This window comes from Sarcophilus harrisii, chromosome 1, assembly GCF_902635505.1.
Source record: "Sarcophilus harrisii chromosome 1, mSarHar1.11, whole genome shotgun sequence".
NCBI lineage: Eukaryota > Metazoa > Chordata > Mammalia > Dasyuromorphia > Dasyuridae > Sarcophilus > Sarcophilus harrisii.
Window position 1 is genome coordinate 312,321,994 of NC_045426.1, and position 18,257 is coordinate 312,340,250.

An 18,257-nucleotide genomic window follows, 5' to 3' on the forward strand; every position below is an offset into this window, starting at 1 on the left:
GTGGCACTGTGGATAGAATGCAGGTATTAGAATTAGGAATCCTGTTGTTATTCAGTTGTATCCAACTCTTCATGGCCCTAACTGGGGTTTTCTTGGCAAACATACCGAAGTGATTGGTCATTTCCTTCTCCAGTTCATTTTACAGATGAGGAAACTGAGATAAACAGGATTAAGTGACTTGCTCATGGTCACACAGTATATTTGAACTTCTTGACTTGAGGACCAGTACTCTATCCACTGTGCCACTGAATTGCCCCAGAGTAAGGGACACTTGAGTTCAAATCCTACCTGATGCTTACAAGTTGTAAAACACTGGGCAAGTCACTGATCCTTTCTCAAACTCAGTTTCCTAATCTATAAAATAGAGTATTAACAGCAGTTCCTTCATGGGGAGAACCAAAGGAGAAAACCTATTATAAACTGCTTTGCAGACCTTAAAGAGTTATAGAAATATTAGCTATATTACAATAACCAGTCATCTATGAATTCATGACAGAATTATGGGAAATTCAGAAGCCTTCCTGGCCAACTCCCCATCCCAGTTGGGAGATAAGCCAAAATAATTCTCCTTCCTAGGGAAAGGGCAACAATACAGAAAGGAAGGGGAAAGAGGCTGAAATAATTTCAGAACAAAAAGTACTTCCTTTCCACTCAACAGTAACTCTTCTTCGTCTTGATACCATAAAGACTTCACAACAATAAAAGCTTAGCTTCTATAAAAGAAATTCAGAAGGATCCCCAAAGAGTCTCAGGACAGAACTCCATTCTTCTACACACTTTTCCTCTCCAGACAAAATGGCCTTATGTCTATGCTGCTTGCTTTGGAGGTGGAGAACGGGAAAGGAGGACTATGCAGACAACAAGCCATCTGTTGCCAGGTGTGAGAAATGATTCCTTTGTACCCCTACTCTATTCAAAAAAGTATTAATCAGTTTGATAGTTTATATAAATCATGCAAGGGTAACTAAATGAAATAAGTTCTTATAGTAGGCCCTTATTGTAGACCTCAAATTTTAATGTACTGTTCACTACTTGTTTGTGATGAACAAATTTAGTTGTAAAGCTCATTTGCACAACATAAAATGCTGACAAAGATATCTCCATTCTGTTTTACTCAAATTCCATATCCAAACCCAACATAGGTGGGATTCCTTGATTCTTTGAAATATCCCCCAACTTATTTTTGTAGCTCTAGACCACACTCCCTTGCCCAACATGAGCAGTTGACCATCTGGTCACTAAAGATAACTCTTACCTTGCCCATCTTGATTTTTGGCCCTTAAGAGCAAGGTCTATTGAACCAATGAAATTCTGTATTTTATTATTCTTGTTTTGTGTATTTAAGTATTAAACCCTATAAAAGTAATATTCTAAAAATGAGGGGCATCTCAGATCATGAGGAAGATCTGAGGTCTACTTCATTAGAGTGGACTAGGGATGCTTTAATAAAGTGATATTGGCTCAGAGCTCTGCTTCAGTGATTTTTCTTGCAGATTGGATAATTCCAAAACCCCCACAGAGAGTACTTGGATCTTGCCTACCTGCCAGGCTCCTCTGATCTTCTTCTCTGACAGGGGAAGGTGTCCATCGAGGGATGTGAGAAATGCCCTGAGAGATGAGCTCATTCAAATAATACTCAATCACTTCCTTCCCCTGGAATACAAGACAGTCAAGGACAAGAAAAAGGACAAGGACATATCCTCATGAACTGAGTTCCCTCCTGGGAACTGAAGGGTCCCAGAATCACCCTTAGCAGACCACCCAGAAGATTCCAGCTATCACTTCAAAAAAGCAGCAGTAAAGCCATCCAGCTAGCTGTTGGTAACCAATTGGATAGGGGGGAAAAGCCAAATATGGGGAAACCAGGCTCCACTATAATAAGATCCCTCATTTCACAAGAGCTTTATGCTCTGCAGACCAGAAAAGGGATTTTCCAATGAGGATAAGGAGCCAAAGAATGGCCTTCCACATTTAGGAGATTATAACCATAATGGGAACTCTTTCTAAGTGAGTATCTCTTCTAAATACCCAGTGTGTTACACCTGATACTGAATCGTTCCATTTCTTACCTTCTTAATATTGGCCGTGTACTGCTTCATTGCAATTTTCTCCACAGCATTTTCAAAGCCAAAGAATGATTTGATGTCAAGAGAGGCTGACTGTTCAAAGCAGGTCCACTCATCATTCTCTGGGTGAACCTAAAATCCAGAGATGTCAAGTCAGTTACAAAGTCATAAGACCATAAAACACACAGGGATAGATCCAAATGTACCCTTTTCACACTTTAGGAAGCAGACCAAAGAAACCCGCTAAGTGAACTAGACACAGCATATTGGACATTAAATTCCCATTAATATTTAACCATTGTGCATGGGGCTGACTCTGAGCTTCTGGGTTTGCTCTGAGGATGGCATGGGACTAAACAGTGCTCCATGAGGACTCTGAGGAAATTCCTTCTGAAAAGTCAAAGTGACCAGGTCACACCGTCCTACATTCAGAAATAATCTAGTTGCCAGTGTCAGTTGTGAGGCTCTTTCTAAAAACCTAATTCTCATTATTAAGTATTCACTAACTGCCTTTTGGTACATACACACACATGTATGTCTGTATATATGTATAGATACACACACATATACACATGTGTATTTAGACATACATGTATCTGTGTGTCTGTGCATGTATATGCTGGCAACACACACATATCAAGGAGTAAAATAAGAAATTCATCCATGAGACTGTGCAATGATTTTTGATTATTTGAAAAGGAAGGCCTCTCACATGTCAGGTCTTCTCTGGCCTGGGAGAAGGAAAAATATGTATGCTATTGATAGGATCAGGGCAGGGATCATCTATTTCCCTTTTCTTTGATAACATTCCCAAAGTACTAGTATATAGGAGGCACTTAATCAATGCCTTGTTAGTTAGTGGTTGTACAGTTACACACAGTCCAAATCAACAAAATTATGTTCTGCTACCATTAGCAAATGTTAAAAAATAAAATAAAATTAACAACTAACACCACGAGGGAGGAAGCAACTTCTTTGCAGGAACTTAAAGAAGTGTGTTTCTCACTGCCCAGATAGAAACATCTGGAATATAGAAGAATTAAGTCTTCATCCCATCTAATTGGCACGATAATCCAATTTTACAGTAATAGGGTAATAGAAATAATATCATTTTGGAAGTTATGAAGATGAGCTAATGACACAGCAAGGCCAGAAGAGGAATAGGTTGTCAACGGAAACTTCTTGGCAAAAACTACTTCCCATTACTCTACCTCATCCCTCACAATGGTATCATAATTGGCTGAAAATGATAGGGTTCTGAGGAATTGTTGACTGTATCTTGGAGGTGTTTTAGAACTTTGCAGGAGGCCAACACAACAGACAGTTGCCTTTCTGGAAATAGTGAGGAAATTTCAAGGCAAAGGATCTGCATTTGAATCCTGTGCTTTAAAACTTAAATCTTGTATGATTCTTGGGTAAGATCCTCAGTTTCTTCATCTATAAAACTGAATTAGATGACCTCTGACATCCCTTCAAAGATCAAATGAAATACTATTTACAAAACGCTTAGGACAGTGTCTGGCATGGGCACTTAATAAATGCTTACCCCTCCTTTCCTCCTTTCATGCTCTAAATTTATGATCCTACTCTTATATTCAGTCTTATATGACTACTTTCCTGAGAAAGTTTCACATACAATGGCCATTGGTGGTGGGAAACAGACCCACATACATGACACCTCTCCTAAGGAAAAGAAACAGAGTCTTCACCACAGTCCCCTTACAGTATAGCTGCAGTTCTCATGAACAATGACTCGATTGGCAAATGTCTCATTGTGAGCCTCAATAAGAAGAGTTCGATCCTTCCGATTTAAAACATTTTTCTGCACAAAGACAACGTACTCGACCCCAGCAATCTGTAAGAGAAAAGGAAGGATGGAGAAATTAAGAGAGAGGAAAGGAACCATGACTCTGTAGCCTCCAATCTCATGATACTGGGAAGGAAAAGAGTTTAAAGACCTACCTTCTTCAATAACCGTGGGGCATCCACAGTCAATTTGCAGCTGCGCTCCACAATGTGAATGGATCCATCCTGGCTCTTAGATTCATGAATGATCTCACTGCCCAAGAAGACGGGTATCTGGGGGCATGTTGGAAAACGTTTTTCATAGGCCTACAAGAAGTAAAAAATCAGTAAATACCAATCTCTGGATACCAGTTTGACACTGGGAGACACATGCTGTACTGGGGGGTTAAAATTTAATAAGATATCTCTACTCCCTGACTTTCCTGACTTTCTTCAAGTCCCAGATAAAATCCCACCTTCTACAGGAAGCCATTCCTAATCCCTATTAGTCTCAGTGTTTTCCTCTGTTGATTATGTCCAATTTATCCTGCATGTTGATGTTGCTGGGGTTTTTAATGTAGTTCTTTGCATATGAACTCAAGAAGGGCAAGAACTGTCTTTCTATTTGCCTTTCTTTGTTATCCCAGAGTTTAACATAGTACCTAGCACATAGCAAGCGCTTAATAAATGTTCATTGATGAACTCATGATGGTGCCATGTACTAGCTGGGTGAATTTGGGGAGCTTCCCAGCTTGGGGATCCTTAAGTTCTTTAAGATCTTCCCAGCTCAAAAATTCTAGGATTCTATAACATTGTCAGCTCACTAAGCAAATAATGAATGAATGAATGAATGAATGAATGAAGATCCATTCTTTGGCAAAAGAGAATAGTTCCTTAACTATACCAGGAAACTTAGGGGTATTGATGCCAGTCTGTATGTCGCCTCCATTTTTTTTTAGAAAACTATACAGAAAAACAGCCTATTTCCAGTTGTATACTATCAAAGTGACCCAATTGAGACATCATATTGCATTATTCTAAGTTTTAGAGTCTTTCTAGAATGAAATTTTAAGTTTTGCTGTTGAAAAAGAACACTAAATTATGTAATTCCCTCACACACACACATATACACACACACTCCCACTTTCCCACTTGATAAGGATGCAACACACACACACACACACACACACACACAGAGCAATTTTCACTTGCAAATGCTTTATATTAATTTTTCATTAAGTTTGCAGCCCCACTTGAAAATCTCACATTTACCTTAGGCTTGTCTCTATCATTCTCAGCTTATTCTATTTTATGATTAATTAATTAGATTGTAACTTCATTAAGGACAGGGTTCGTGGTATCAATTTCAACCATAGTATTTTAAGATTGGTTTTAAGATTGGATAGGGTAGAGAACTAACAACTAAGTGCTTAAGTTCCATAACAATAAACTGTTTAGATATACAATTACACTAGACAACTGATTATGCCTTTTGACCAAACAATTCTATTATTAGGATTCTAACCTTTTAAAAAAATCATAAAAAGAAAAACCAGGACTTATCTGCAAAAATAAACATAGCTATTTTATGTACAGTGACAAAAAGCAAACAAAACAAAAACTCCACAAGAACATACACATCCAGTAATAATAAGATGGATGAATAAATTTTATTTCCTCTTGTTAATTATTTTTTAAAAACTCATATGGATTTAGCCCACTGTTAACAACACAATAAAATCTTTGCCTCTTGATTTGAAATGAATGAATGAATATTAAAAAAAAATTTTAAATAAATTAGACAAGAAAGGATAAAAGGGAAAGAAGCATGAGAAAGGAAAGGAAGGAGTGAGGAAATAAAGGAAAAAATAAAGGGAGAAAAAAAATCAAAGGCAATGGAACTTCAGGCTATTTCCCAAAGGAGTAAAGCATCTTTTGTCTATCAGTCATCTTAATTTATCTGGTTCTACTTTGTTAAATGCTAAGGGTTTTGTGTAATTCCTAATTTTGTACATTAATTTATTTGTCTTGGTCAGTGTAACTGTTTTATCTATAATATGAGATAATCTCTAAAATCTCTCCCAATTCCCTATTCTGAATATTTAGGTGGTTATTAAGTATAATTTTTAAAAAGCTTTTAAAAGAAAACCAAATAAATAGAACCTCAGAATAAAGGATAAACTGCCCTGGGCGTCAACTCTGAAGTCTCTAGAGCTGGCTCCAGGGCACACAGGACAGAGAGGGCTCCCCAAGGCTTTACTGTTTACGCAGGATTTCCTCAGAACAAATGTGTTTTACGTAGCAGTTCATTGCTGTTGGGATCCTGCATTTGGTACAAGGTCACATTAAAAGCTGAGGACGTTCTCAGTTGAGGAATGTAAATCTGAATTACATTCTCCATCTTTTAAAGGCTATTGATGAAAGAGGTGATTTTTTTAGACCCAAAAAGGAGAAAGTTCCTGCCTCATTTAGGCCTCCATTCAGTACAAGGGTCAGATAGTTGCAATTTAACAGCATCTGTGTATACCTTTATTAGAACAGAATTTACTAGACAGACACACTCCTCCCAGTATCCATCATACCTCCTTAGATGTCCTCGGATTGGGATTTAACACCCACTCTGAAAATAGCTAAGGCATCTGAGGACACATCCTGCTTTTATAGCCAGACCTGCTACCAGGAGGAAGGGCAACTCTAACACTCACAGAGCTCAGACTTCCTGAGCTGGTAAATGTGGAAGGTTGGTTTCTAGTCACTGGTATAATCTTCTTGGCCATCTCTGCTCTTTTCTGGCTGTGGCTTTAGATGGACTCAGTTAGATTCCTCCTTGTTGAATATTTATTGAGTTTGGTTCAAACAACATAACTGTGAATTTCTACCTCCCAGCTGTGCCATCCCTACAGTTCCAAAGTTCACTGGTCTCTCAAAAGCTGGCAGAGAGAATTTTTTAAATTTTATTTTATTTTGAATTTTTCGGGGGGGAGGGGCAGAAGGAAGTCTAATCAAGATTTCTTTTCATTTCAGAGCTGACTCAGGTTTTTCTCCCTTGAGTAGGAAGTAGTTGGAAGACAAACCTTAGCTCAGGTCCTCTTTACCTGTAGGCTAAATTATGGCAACTACCTCCATTTGCCTTCCCTGTGTCAAGTGCCTCCCCACTGCAATCCATCCTGCAAGCTTCTTTGAAAATAGTTTTCCTCAAACACAGATCTGACTATGACATCACCTTTTCTACCAAATCCTTTGGCCCTAGTACAAATGTAAACTCCCATGCCTTCCTTTTAACTAGAGCTGTCCCCAACTTGCCTTTCTACACTCATTGCACCTTCCTCTCCCTCTTAAATTTGGTGGCCCAGCCGAATTGTCCTTCTCTTGGTTGGTCATTCAAGAATCTCCATCCCCTGTCTCCATGCCTTTTCCTGGCCATTTTCCATTCCTGGAATTCAATTCTTCCTTATAGTAAGACCTGTGTTGGAATTTTGGCTCCACTCCTTAATTACTACATGACCTTGAAAAAAAAATCATTTAAATTCCTGAAGCATAAGTTTTCCCATCAATAAAAATACGGATAACTCTAATAAGAATAAATGCCTATGTACAGATTTAAAGATAAACAAGATAGGAAAAGTTAGGAGGCATAGTAGATAGATCATTAGCACTGAAATCAGGAGGATTTGAGTTCAAATCCAGCCTCAAATCTTACTAACTGTGTGACTCTGGGCAAATCACTTAATCCTGATTGCCACCAAAGAAAGAGAGAAAGAATAAGTAGCACACTCCAAAATCTCGGTGTAGTTTTAAGTTTTAAAAACTTTAGACGCATAAATGCTATAAACTTACTATGAGAAATCATTTAAAAATTGAATTAAATTTCCTTTGTACTTATTTGGTTGTATGAGTTTTGAATAACACATTTTAGTTTTAATCTTTTTTTCATTCACTTCTAAGGCCAGATAACAAATGCAAATCCTTACAGTCACTGTTCAAAAACCAACAAGAGTGATGTGGTTATGTGGAATTTTAATAAGAAACACATCAGTATCTTCAAAATTTTAAATAGCCAGCTTTTCAAATGATGTTTTTGCTAAGTTTTCAGTGTTTATGAGTCTGAAGTAATTAAAGCCTAAAAGTGCACTAAGATTTTTGGGATGCAATGTATAAAAGCATTTTGTTTAATAGTAAAAGAGCTATATATATCCAAGATAATGCAGGAGTGAGAGTCAAAGGATCAGGATTCAAATTATAATTCTTCCACTTAATGAATAACTTTACTTTTCTGAGCTTAATCCATAAAAAAGAGTCTGAAGCCCTTTTGATTTCTAATTCTATAACCCAATGCTCCTACTATTAAGATATTATTCATCCATTGGTCCTAGTTCTGTCCTTCCGCAACAAAACAGAATAAGTTTACTCTCTCTTGTACACAATAGACCTCCATATATTTGAATGTGCTATCATTTCACCTCTTAACCTCTCCTGGGCAAGTTCTCCTCATTCATTATAACTTTTACTATAGGAAAAAGCTATAGCACACAGTAGGTGCTTAATAAATGCTAGCTGAATGACTGACTCCTTGGTTGATTTCTGACTCCCTTTCCTTCCTCCCTCTCTATTTCTGGATATGTTCTAATTTGTCAATAGCTCTCTTAAAATATGGAAAGCCCTGAAGGGATCAAAATATTCCTAATATGAGCAGACTGGCAAAGAGGTACATCCCATGATGCACTTCAATTCTATTAATTATTATTCTAGCCTTATTATCTAGAACTACAGACTAGTTCCATGGAAAAAAATATAATAAAACAGTTCATTAAACATGATTTTTGAGTAAGCATTCAAAAAAGAATGTTATTAGCTTAATTTACAGGCCACTGAAATCCCCAGATAGTTTCCATTTGAATGGTTACCAAGTCAGGACACTCCCATATTGTACTTGTACAACTGAATTTTTTGGACCTTAATCCAGGATTTTATGTTTGTTCCTGCTCTATTTAATCTTCTTGGTTTCACATTCCAATCAGCCCAAATCATTTTAAATTTCAGGTCAGTCATCTATTATATTATCCATCTCTCTTAGCTTTGTGTCATATGCAAATCTAAATAGTGAGAAAACAGCAAAACACCAAACATTGATCAATATCTTGAACTGGACAGGATCAAACACAAAACACTGTGATATCAAATTAGAATTTTCCCTCTGGCTTTTCTTAGAAATTGTTCAACTTGTGAGAAGTAGCATAAGTAGTATAATCCAGTCCAAATTTCAGTATGGAGATACCACAGGAGACTTTATTAAAAGTTCTGGTGAAAGCAATTTCACCTGGTAATAACCTTATTTCAAAATGGAAATAAGATCAATCTGATATGTCCAATTTTTAATGAATTATATTGATTTAGTGATCACAAATTTCTGAATGCTAACAAATCATATTAATTTTTTATTTTGGAAATTTGCAAGTGATCCTCATGAAGTTTATCAATCTATAGCTCTAACCATCCATCTCATTTCTGAAAATCAAAATGGCATGTCATTTCCAATCTTCTGGCACTTCTATTTTCCATGGTTGCTCAGAGATTATTGATAATAGCTCAGACCATTTCCTCCACAAAGGAGTATCTAGAAGGATGTGTGTCTTTGTTCTTTTTGAACTATAGTTTTTAAAACAATTCTTCTAGCATTTTTTACAAGTCTCACCTGATTGTGGGCATTAGCCTCTGAGACACTATTCTCACAAACTCATGTTTGTTGTCCTTCTCATATGCTTCTCCTTCTGTCCTTAGGCATAGGGCTAGAAATAGGAACTACGACTATGACTTGCTTCATGGAGAGCTCCAAATGAGACATATCCTCCACCCATACAGGTAGATACTTTATAGTCCTTGAAAGCTGCTGAGAGCACTGAGCATTTAAGTAATTTTTTTCAGAGTCACACAACAAGTATGTGGTAACCACAGGGCTTGAATTCAGGTATTCTTGGCTTGGGGGAAACAGTTCCCAATCCATTATATCTCGCACATCTGGACATTTACTTTTAAAACCTAAGCTCACTTAAGTGCTCCCTGTGGAGTCATATTGATTTTTACAGATGCCTCCTTCTGTTGTCTTTCTCTTTAGGAGGACTTAAGATTTATAGAGTCAATTTTTTTTTTTTAGAATCTTCCTTACATGCTTTAAAAAAATTCTAATCACAAGATCGAAACCATTTTATAATCTGAATTTTCTTTTAATTATGCCTTTATTTTCCATACCACAGTAATCTCTTGATATGTTTTCCATCACTAAACCATCTCTTATAGCAAAGCAAAATAATTATGCAAAATAAACTGAGAGTGACCATGTGTGGTAGTATATTCAACACACCATATCCAGAGTTGTCCACCTCTCTATGAGAAAGGAGGTATATTTCAGCATCATGGGACAAAGGTTTGCAATGATTTTGAATCCAACTTTTGGTGATGTTTTTATTTACATTAGTGTAGTTCATGGTGTACTGTTCTTTTCCTTTAAGGCTTCTTTTACCATACATCAGTTCAAACAAATCATTCCATGCTCATCTGAATTCCACAGCATTTTAGTTCACTGAGCAATATTTAAAGTTCTCTTGTCTCTAAAAATCTCTTAAGTTTTAAAAGTTTGTTTTCCTAAATTGCAAAACACATATTCAGCTATGCTTATCAATTCCTTTCTTTGCTATTAAGAATTGCAAAAGAATATGCCCACTATCACTCAAACTTCCTATCCCTTCTACATTGTCAATCAGTTCATAGCAAATAAATAGCCTCATCTTTTTTTTTTTTTTTTTTTTTTTGGAGGTAATCAGGGTTAAGTGACTTGCCCAGCATCATATAACTAGTATAATTATCTCTTCTATCTCTTCTACATTATAGAGACTAAGATGACAGTGCCCCCGCAATCTGAAAATTTTGTTTAAATTTTTTGGCTCTCCCTTCATACCAGAAAAGTCTGAATTTTTATTTTATTTTATGGGATGTTTACAGTACCTTATTGTAAAATTTAGGTTAAGTACTTACCCATAACCTCTATGCTGTCTTTAGCTTCCACAAAACACTCCCAAAATTTCCATTTAATTCTTATATCGACTCATGATATATCAAAACCACAACAGGGAAAGTTGTTATGTGGAAGGGATAATTATAAGTGTCTTGTGGCCAGATTTGAACTCAAGTCCTTGAATCCAGGGTTAGCACTTATCCCCTCTATCACCTAAATGCTCCAGCCTCATCTCTTAATTTAAAAAAAAAACAAAAAAACCACAGCTGGTTAGCTTCATCATCCTGGTCTCTATTATTCACTTTATGAATCCTGAGATCTTCACCAAACCATTGCCTGTCACATCATCTTTTTTTTTTTCTTGAAGCATTTGAGCTGGTATTATTAGCAACCACATAAATATGGTGTCAACCAGGATGATCTTACTAAAGCAGCCATCTAGTTTCTTTCCTTTATAGGAAAGGTAATGTGATATATTGAAGAAAAAAAGAAAAAAACATTGGTTGTTTCCGGTGTTGAAACCCCCATAATATCATCAATACAGATATGATGGTTTCAATTCATCCTTCCAGCACTGGAACTCTATGAAAACTGGATGATGCTTACTAGCTTGTAACCAGGGATAGATCACTTAGTTTCTAAAAACCTCAGTTTCCTCATCTATAAAATGGGAATAATCCCTACAGTATCTATCTCATAGGATTACCATAGGCTCAAATAAAATAATGTATGTAAAGTGTCATGTAAATGCCAGTTTTTATTATTACTTATTCACATCCCACTGTTCTATCCTGTTCTCTTAGTAAATTTTCAATTTTCTGTGATGTGTGAAGAAGATAGATACTATTGTACTATAAGAAATGATGAGCATGATGCTCTCAGAAAAAACCTGTAAAGACTTCCATGAGCTGATACAAAAAACAAAATGTGCTTTGTACAAAGCAACAGTAATATTGTAAGATGATCATCTCTGGATGACATAACTATTCTCAACAATACAATGATCTAAGACAACTCTGAAGGACTTTGAATGAAAAATGCTATCCATTCCCCAAAAAAGAACTGATGGTATTTGAATGCAGACTGAAGCATACTTTTTTTTTTTTCTTGAGGGTTTGTTTTTTTTTTTGGTGTATGTTTTCTTTCACAACATGACTATTAGGGAAATGTTTTGTATGATCACACATGGACAAACCATATTGAATTTCTTGCATTCTCAACAAGAGGTAGTAGGGATGGAAGAAGAGAGAGAATCTGGAACTCAAAGTTTAAAACAAATGTTAAAATTTATTTTTATATATAATGGGGTAAAATAAAATACTAAATTTTAAAGTCCCAAGTTTTTTTTAAAAAGCTTTTAATTTTCTCTTTTGAAAATATTATACAGACATCCTTCAGTGTTTTTTATTTTGGGTTTTTTGCCTCTGCCAACTAGATAGAATCTTGGGAGCAGCAGCCAAAGTGATGTCACAGGCTCATTCTTTCTATTTTGCTTAATAATTTAACTTTATTATAATAAAGAGTTCAACTGGGGAGAGGCATATCAGGAAAATACTAGTTAATAATCAATAAACATTTATTAAGTGCCTTCTTGGTTGGTTGGTTGTTGTCCAAGTGCCTCCTAAGTGCCATGTAAGATACAAACAACAACAAAAAGACAAGCCCTGCCTTCAAGGGGCTCCCAATGGAGGAAAACAACACTCAAAAGAAAATTGAAGAAGTTGAGGAAAAAGTACCAAATTTCAGGGATGGAAAAGGCATAGTGAAGTCAAAGGAGCCCAAAGTGAATGTAGCCTTGTGAGAAATTAGATGACTACTGTGTGGAAAATAAAGGTATCAATAATACTTTCTACCACCTAGATAGGATCTTGGAGTCATAGATGATGTGAACCCCAAACCAACTTATTCTCAGGAACTGCTAAAAATGAGTCCATCCTGTTCCTATTACTTGTATAATCAGATGAATTCTCCCAGACTCTCCTGTTTGTACAGAATGATATAAAGCCCAAGTTTATCATTAATCCATCCATTCGGTCTTCAATCTCTGAGACTGTCTTGATTAGCATATTTGAGACAGCCTTGATGGGAACTCAGTTTTCCCAGCCTTTAAAACAGTCTCAACATATCAATACACAACTTTGTCACTCCCTAGATCCCACCTTTATTTCCCCCACTTCTTTAGAGCAACAAAAGTTGTGTCCTTCCAAAAGCAAGATGCTCAATCACCTACAACTCTGCCCTGCCTAGTTGTGGTTGGTTTGAGTCCAAGAGCTATTTCATGTAAATAAATGGCAAATCTCTGTTATCTATAATGGATGTCTTGATATGGCTGGTCCATGTCACTAACTTCTATGCTTTCCTAATCTACTTCACATTTCTATTTGATATTACCCCTTCTAGTGCCTTTATTTTCATATCAATAGATATAAAGCTAGAACAGAGATCATCTATGTCAATCACCTCATTTTACAGTTGAGGAAACTGAAGTCCAAGCAAATGAAATGATTTTCCCAAAGGACAATTACCCAGGTCCTCTGACGTCAAACCCAGCACTCTTTCAATAACTCTCCTTTTCCCTTTTTCTGACATTTTCTTACTTTCTCTTAGTATGGAAAGTTGTGCAGTGGCTAGAGCACTATGCCTGGAGTCAGGAATACCTGAATTTAAATTTGGCCTCAGACATTTGCTAGCTGAGCAACCCTGGGCAAGTCACTTAATCCTGTTTGTCTCAGTCTCCTCATCTATAAAATGAGCTGGGCAAGGAAATGGCCAACTCATTCCAGTATTTTTGCCAAAAAAAAAAAAGGGGGGGGGGGATCTGTGAGAAATGGGATTTTACAATCTTAGCTGTTTTGCTTTCATAGGTGTACCTGAGAAAAGGTAACTACCCCAGGGAATGTGATGGGGTACAATTAAGGAGCAGAAGGGAAAAGTTGCTTCTTGGACAAGGAATGGTTGGGAAAATGGGGACCTGACCATGACCAACAGCACAAGATCAAAGAACAAAAGGAAGAGTTGCTCTGATCACATTTTGCTTAAAATTGGGTATATTATTACTATATAAGGAAGAATTGTAATGTGAAAGGATCTTGACCAATCAGGATCTGATTAGGAAGATAGGAGGAATAGAATTGAATTCAATTATCTTCCTAATCTTTTTATATCTGGTCTCTATATGGTGCACTCCCATTCTATGGAATTGAGGTACACCCATTTTTGCAAGAATGTAAATAAAATCCTTCCAACATTCTTCAGTGAGTCAGTGGAGTTCTTGGTAAGATATTTTGTTTGTTACAGGTCACAAAGAGCTAAACATGACTGAAATGACTGAACAGCAAGCTTCTGAGATGAGAGAATCTATCAGAAAGCAGAGTTAGAGAGCACATAAAACCTGAATAGACTCACAAGCTGAAAATATTCAATATTTAAAAGACTAATACAAAATGGCTCTCAAGACCTATTCACTTGTAACTCTTAAACTGTTTATTAGCTAATGTTTGTGGAATACAGTGCTTTTGTAAAAAAGTGAATTTGCAAGAGACTAATTAGTAGATTCTATTGCTTATGTCTTAAGCAAGGACTCAAAGCCTAGTCTATAGAGGATAAACCCAGAACTACAACAAGGCCAAATCAAATCCCAGTACACAGGCCCTGAAAAAAATTTAGCAGAAAGAGAACAGATAATCCAGCTGTGAGATATCTTTTGTAAGCATTCCACAGAACTCCACAAACCCTCATATTTCAGGATAATATTTACTGAACTAGCAAAGGAAGATCTTTGAAGTGAAAAGAGTTCTAAGAAGGGAGTCAGAGGAATTATATTCAAAGCTACTGTTACTGACTACCTGTGGGCCCTAGCTATAACCCTGAGTTTGGAGTCAGGAAGGCCTTAAGTCAAATCTGGCCTCAGATACTTCCTTGCTGTGCAATCCTGTTTGTCTCAATTTTCTCATCTGTAAAACAAAGAACACAGTTTCACCTACCTCTCAGGATTAATAGCAGAGTCAAATAAGATAATATTTATAAAGGACTTAGCACAATGCCTGGCACATGGTAGGTAGGTAATGAATAAATACTTGTTTCCTCTTCTCTCCCTCATCTATAAAATAAAAATGATTGGACCAGATGTGCTCTGAAATCCTTCCTGTTCTTGACCCATAGTTCAACCTTGAGATCCTACTTAGGGACACAATTACATCCATTCACTTTAGTTAATTCTGTACTCTTGGTTAGCTAATTAACAAGTATTTATGAAAATAACTTTGAAAGACCAGCAATCTGATAATAGTGACTATTTATGACTTCAAAAGACTGAAAGTGAAACAAGACTCCTATCTCTTGGCATATGTACTGGATTAGATATGTAGAATAAAGTATACATTTTTCAGACACTATTAATATGTTGATATGCTTTGTTTTGACTACAAAGGAAGGAAGGAAGGGACAGAGGGTGGGAGGGAAGGAAAGGGAGAGAGAGAGAGAGAAGGAGGGAAGGAAGGAGGGGGAGAGAGAGCAAAACAGAAAGAGAGAGAGAAAGAGAAAGAAAGAGTGAAAGAAAGAAAGAAAGAAAGAAAGAAAGAAAGAAAGAAAGAAAGAAAGAAAGAAAGAAAGAAAGAAAGAAAGAGGGAGAGAAGGAAGGAGGGAGGGAAGGAAGGAAGGAGGAAGATCAGAAAGAATACAAATAGAGCAATTTTGTCATCATTTTTTAAAATTTAACCTACACGTTTTCAAAAGTCAAATAGTAGTAGTAGTGATAGTAGAAATAATACTAGTACTACTAGTAGCAGCAGCAGTACAGTAATAACATTTATATAATGCGAACTATGTGCAAGGCACTGATAAGTGATAAGGTCCTCAGTAACTGGGTGCAGTTGACACAGAGGGACTGGAGCATTGATGGAATTGCTCCCTGGGGCAGGCAGGGAAGGGCACTGATAGAGATCAGTTTAAACTCAAGGTTCTCGCTCTGTGGAGGTCGCCATCCCACCCTTTGTGGGTGGTCCCACCTTGCTATGTCAAATCCCTGAGGTTAAATTTCCCTATAAATCTATCCATCTTTGGACAGTAATGTCTCTCCTCTCAACCCCTACCATGCCTTTCTCTTTCTTATAGCTAACTAACTCTTTTAGGATACTAAATCTCTCTTGCTATTTAGCCTACCAGCTAAGGTCATGCTCTAACCTCATGGGATATTTCCTTTTTCTTGGTAAATTGTGAGTTCCCCTAAGGAACTTGTCTTTTTCATCATTAATTGTTAAAAATCCTTTTCCTTGCTAACTATATGCTCTCCCAACTCTATTCCATATTTACCATTCCTAGTAAATTAAATCTGCTGTATCTCTTCATTTTGTTTGTAACTTCTTCTCTTAAATAAACCTTTTTGCCAAAGAGAATGGTCATTGTGAATTCTTCACATGACCAAACCTTAACATTTGGCTCCTATAACAATCTCATCTGGTGATCAGGAATTGCTCTCCTAGATCATATCAATGGTCTCCTAAACCATATCAATAAGTGCTTTACAAATTTTATCTCATGTTGTTTTCACAACCCTGGGAGTTAAATGTTATTATTGTGATCCCCATTTTACAGATGAATAAATTGAAGCTAAATGATTTTCCCAGGGTTACACAGTTAGTAAATGTCTGAGAACAATTTTGAACTTAAAGTGTCATTATTCCAGGCCCTGCTCTATCCCATTGTGTCACATAGTTTCATCCATAATCCTCTTTTATTCTTTTGTATTTTGTAGTAATTTAATTATCATTAAGTTCAAAATAAAAAAAAAACTTTAAAAGTATTTTTGAGGACTTATATGTCTATATATATATATATGAATGTATCATATATATATATATATATATGTGTGTGTGTGTGTGTGTGTGTGTATGTGTGTGTGTGTGTATAGATGTAGGTATATATTTTTAAGAATTTGTGTATAGTACTATACTAGGCTGGGTCTGTGAATTCATCAATGTAAAGAAATCCTGGTGTGAAAACTCAGCCTGTACATTCTCCCTTGTAACTTAGGATCAGAATGTTTCCTGGGACTCTTCGAGTTTAAGTGTTTCAGCCATCATCACACATCAGAAGAAGCACAATTTGAAGCCAGATCTCCCTGACTTCAAGACTGGTCCTTGAACCCCTACACCAAGATACTGTCCCTAAAAATCATCAGAAATTAAGAAAAAGAAAAACGGGCCTCAAGAACTCCAGACCAGTATATCCACTACTTTCTTTGCCTTTTTAATAATCAAGCCAACTATGGAAACCTTACTCATCATCAAGATCAAAAGCAAATAATCTTACTAATAATAAAAATAACTGGTATTTGCATAATGTTTCAAGGTTTGCAAAGTGCTTTACATATGAGAGAACATATCCTTTATCCTTACAACAACTTTGGGAGACAGGTGCTATTATTCTATCTTCATTTTTCATGAGAAAACTGAAATACAAAGAGGAACTTGCCCATGGTCATGCATCTGGGACACAATATGAACACATATCTTCCTGGTTCCCACACCAGTACTTTCTCTACTACCCTACCTAAGTAGTGGGAAACATAAGGAAATGCCAGTGAGCAAGTGGGACAGTAACAATGGTTCCCAGAATCAGAGTAAGAAAGGGTGGACGTCATAGCCCAGGGATTTACTGCATTACATTCTTTTCCCAGGAAGAGGGAAAACACAAGATTCAGTCCACAAATGGAGAAAAAGACCAAAGACCATGGTCTATTCAGTTTGATAGCCACTTTCCTAAACTATCAGCTCGCGATAGCCTTGGAAGATAATGGCCAAATTTCATGCTTAGAGTGGTGGAAAAATAGAGCCTATTTAGGTTGGTCAAATTAAAAGCATAGTGATAATTTGCAAGGCTGAATCACAGACCAACCGCTTAGCCTGCTTTTAATATTCTTGTTTCACAGCTAGAACCATCTTACAATGCTAAATAAACATGCAAACTATTTTAGTTGCCAGGTTTAAAAAGAGAACAAATGATTTTTGATCCTTCTGCTCCACATAAGACCAAGAAATAACAAAGCATGAAGCAAATAGCTGTATGATACAAAAAAAATTCCCCTGATAGAATACAAATTCTTTAAAGGCAACAGACTATTTCCCCATGTTTCTCTGTAATTCCAGCCCCTGAAACCATGTCTTGCATGAAGCAAATAATTAATAAATACTTATTCAATTGAATTGAATGCTGTGATCCAATTCTTGCTGGAAGGTACCATGAAAGACACTGCTGTACATAGTATTCAAAGACAGTCTGTAATAAGCAGAGTACTAGGTAAGACATTCAAAGTCCCAGTCCAAAACTTGGACCTTACATGAGTTCTTGGAAAACTGAGTCTCAGTTTCTTCATTTATCCATATGAATGATAAAGTCTG

The 18,257-nt window shown here is 36.5% G+C and overlaps 1 protein-coding gene across 4 annotated transcripts in view; it reads right to left on the reverse strand.

Annotated features, from left to right (window-relative positions):
- SEC14L5 (SEC14 like lipid binding 5) overlaps nt 1–18,257 on the reverse strand; it is an 81,996-nt gene that overhangs the window by 34,482 nt on the left and 29,257 nt on the right. For all 4 annotated transcript variants that reach the window (XM_031944969.1, XM_031944985.1, XM_031944977.1 and 1 more), the window contains 4 exons: nt 4,029–4,178; nt 3,790–3,921; nt 2,070–2,198; nt 1,542–1,653 (listed from right to left, as the gene is read on the reverse strand). In XM_031944969.1, the coding sequence (XP_031800829.1) occupies nt 1,542–1,653; nt 2,070–2,198; nt 3,790–3,921; nt 4,029–4,178 (523 nt within the window). The remainder of the gene's footprint in view (nt 1–1,541; nt 1,654–2,069; nt 2,199–3,789; nt 3,922–4,028; nt 4,179–18,257) is intronic.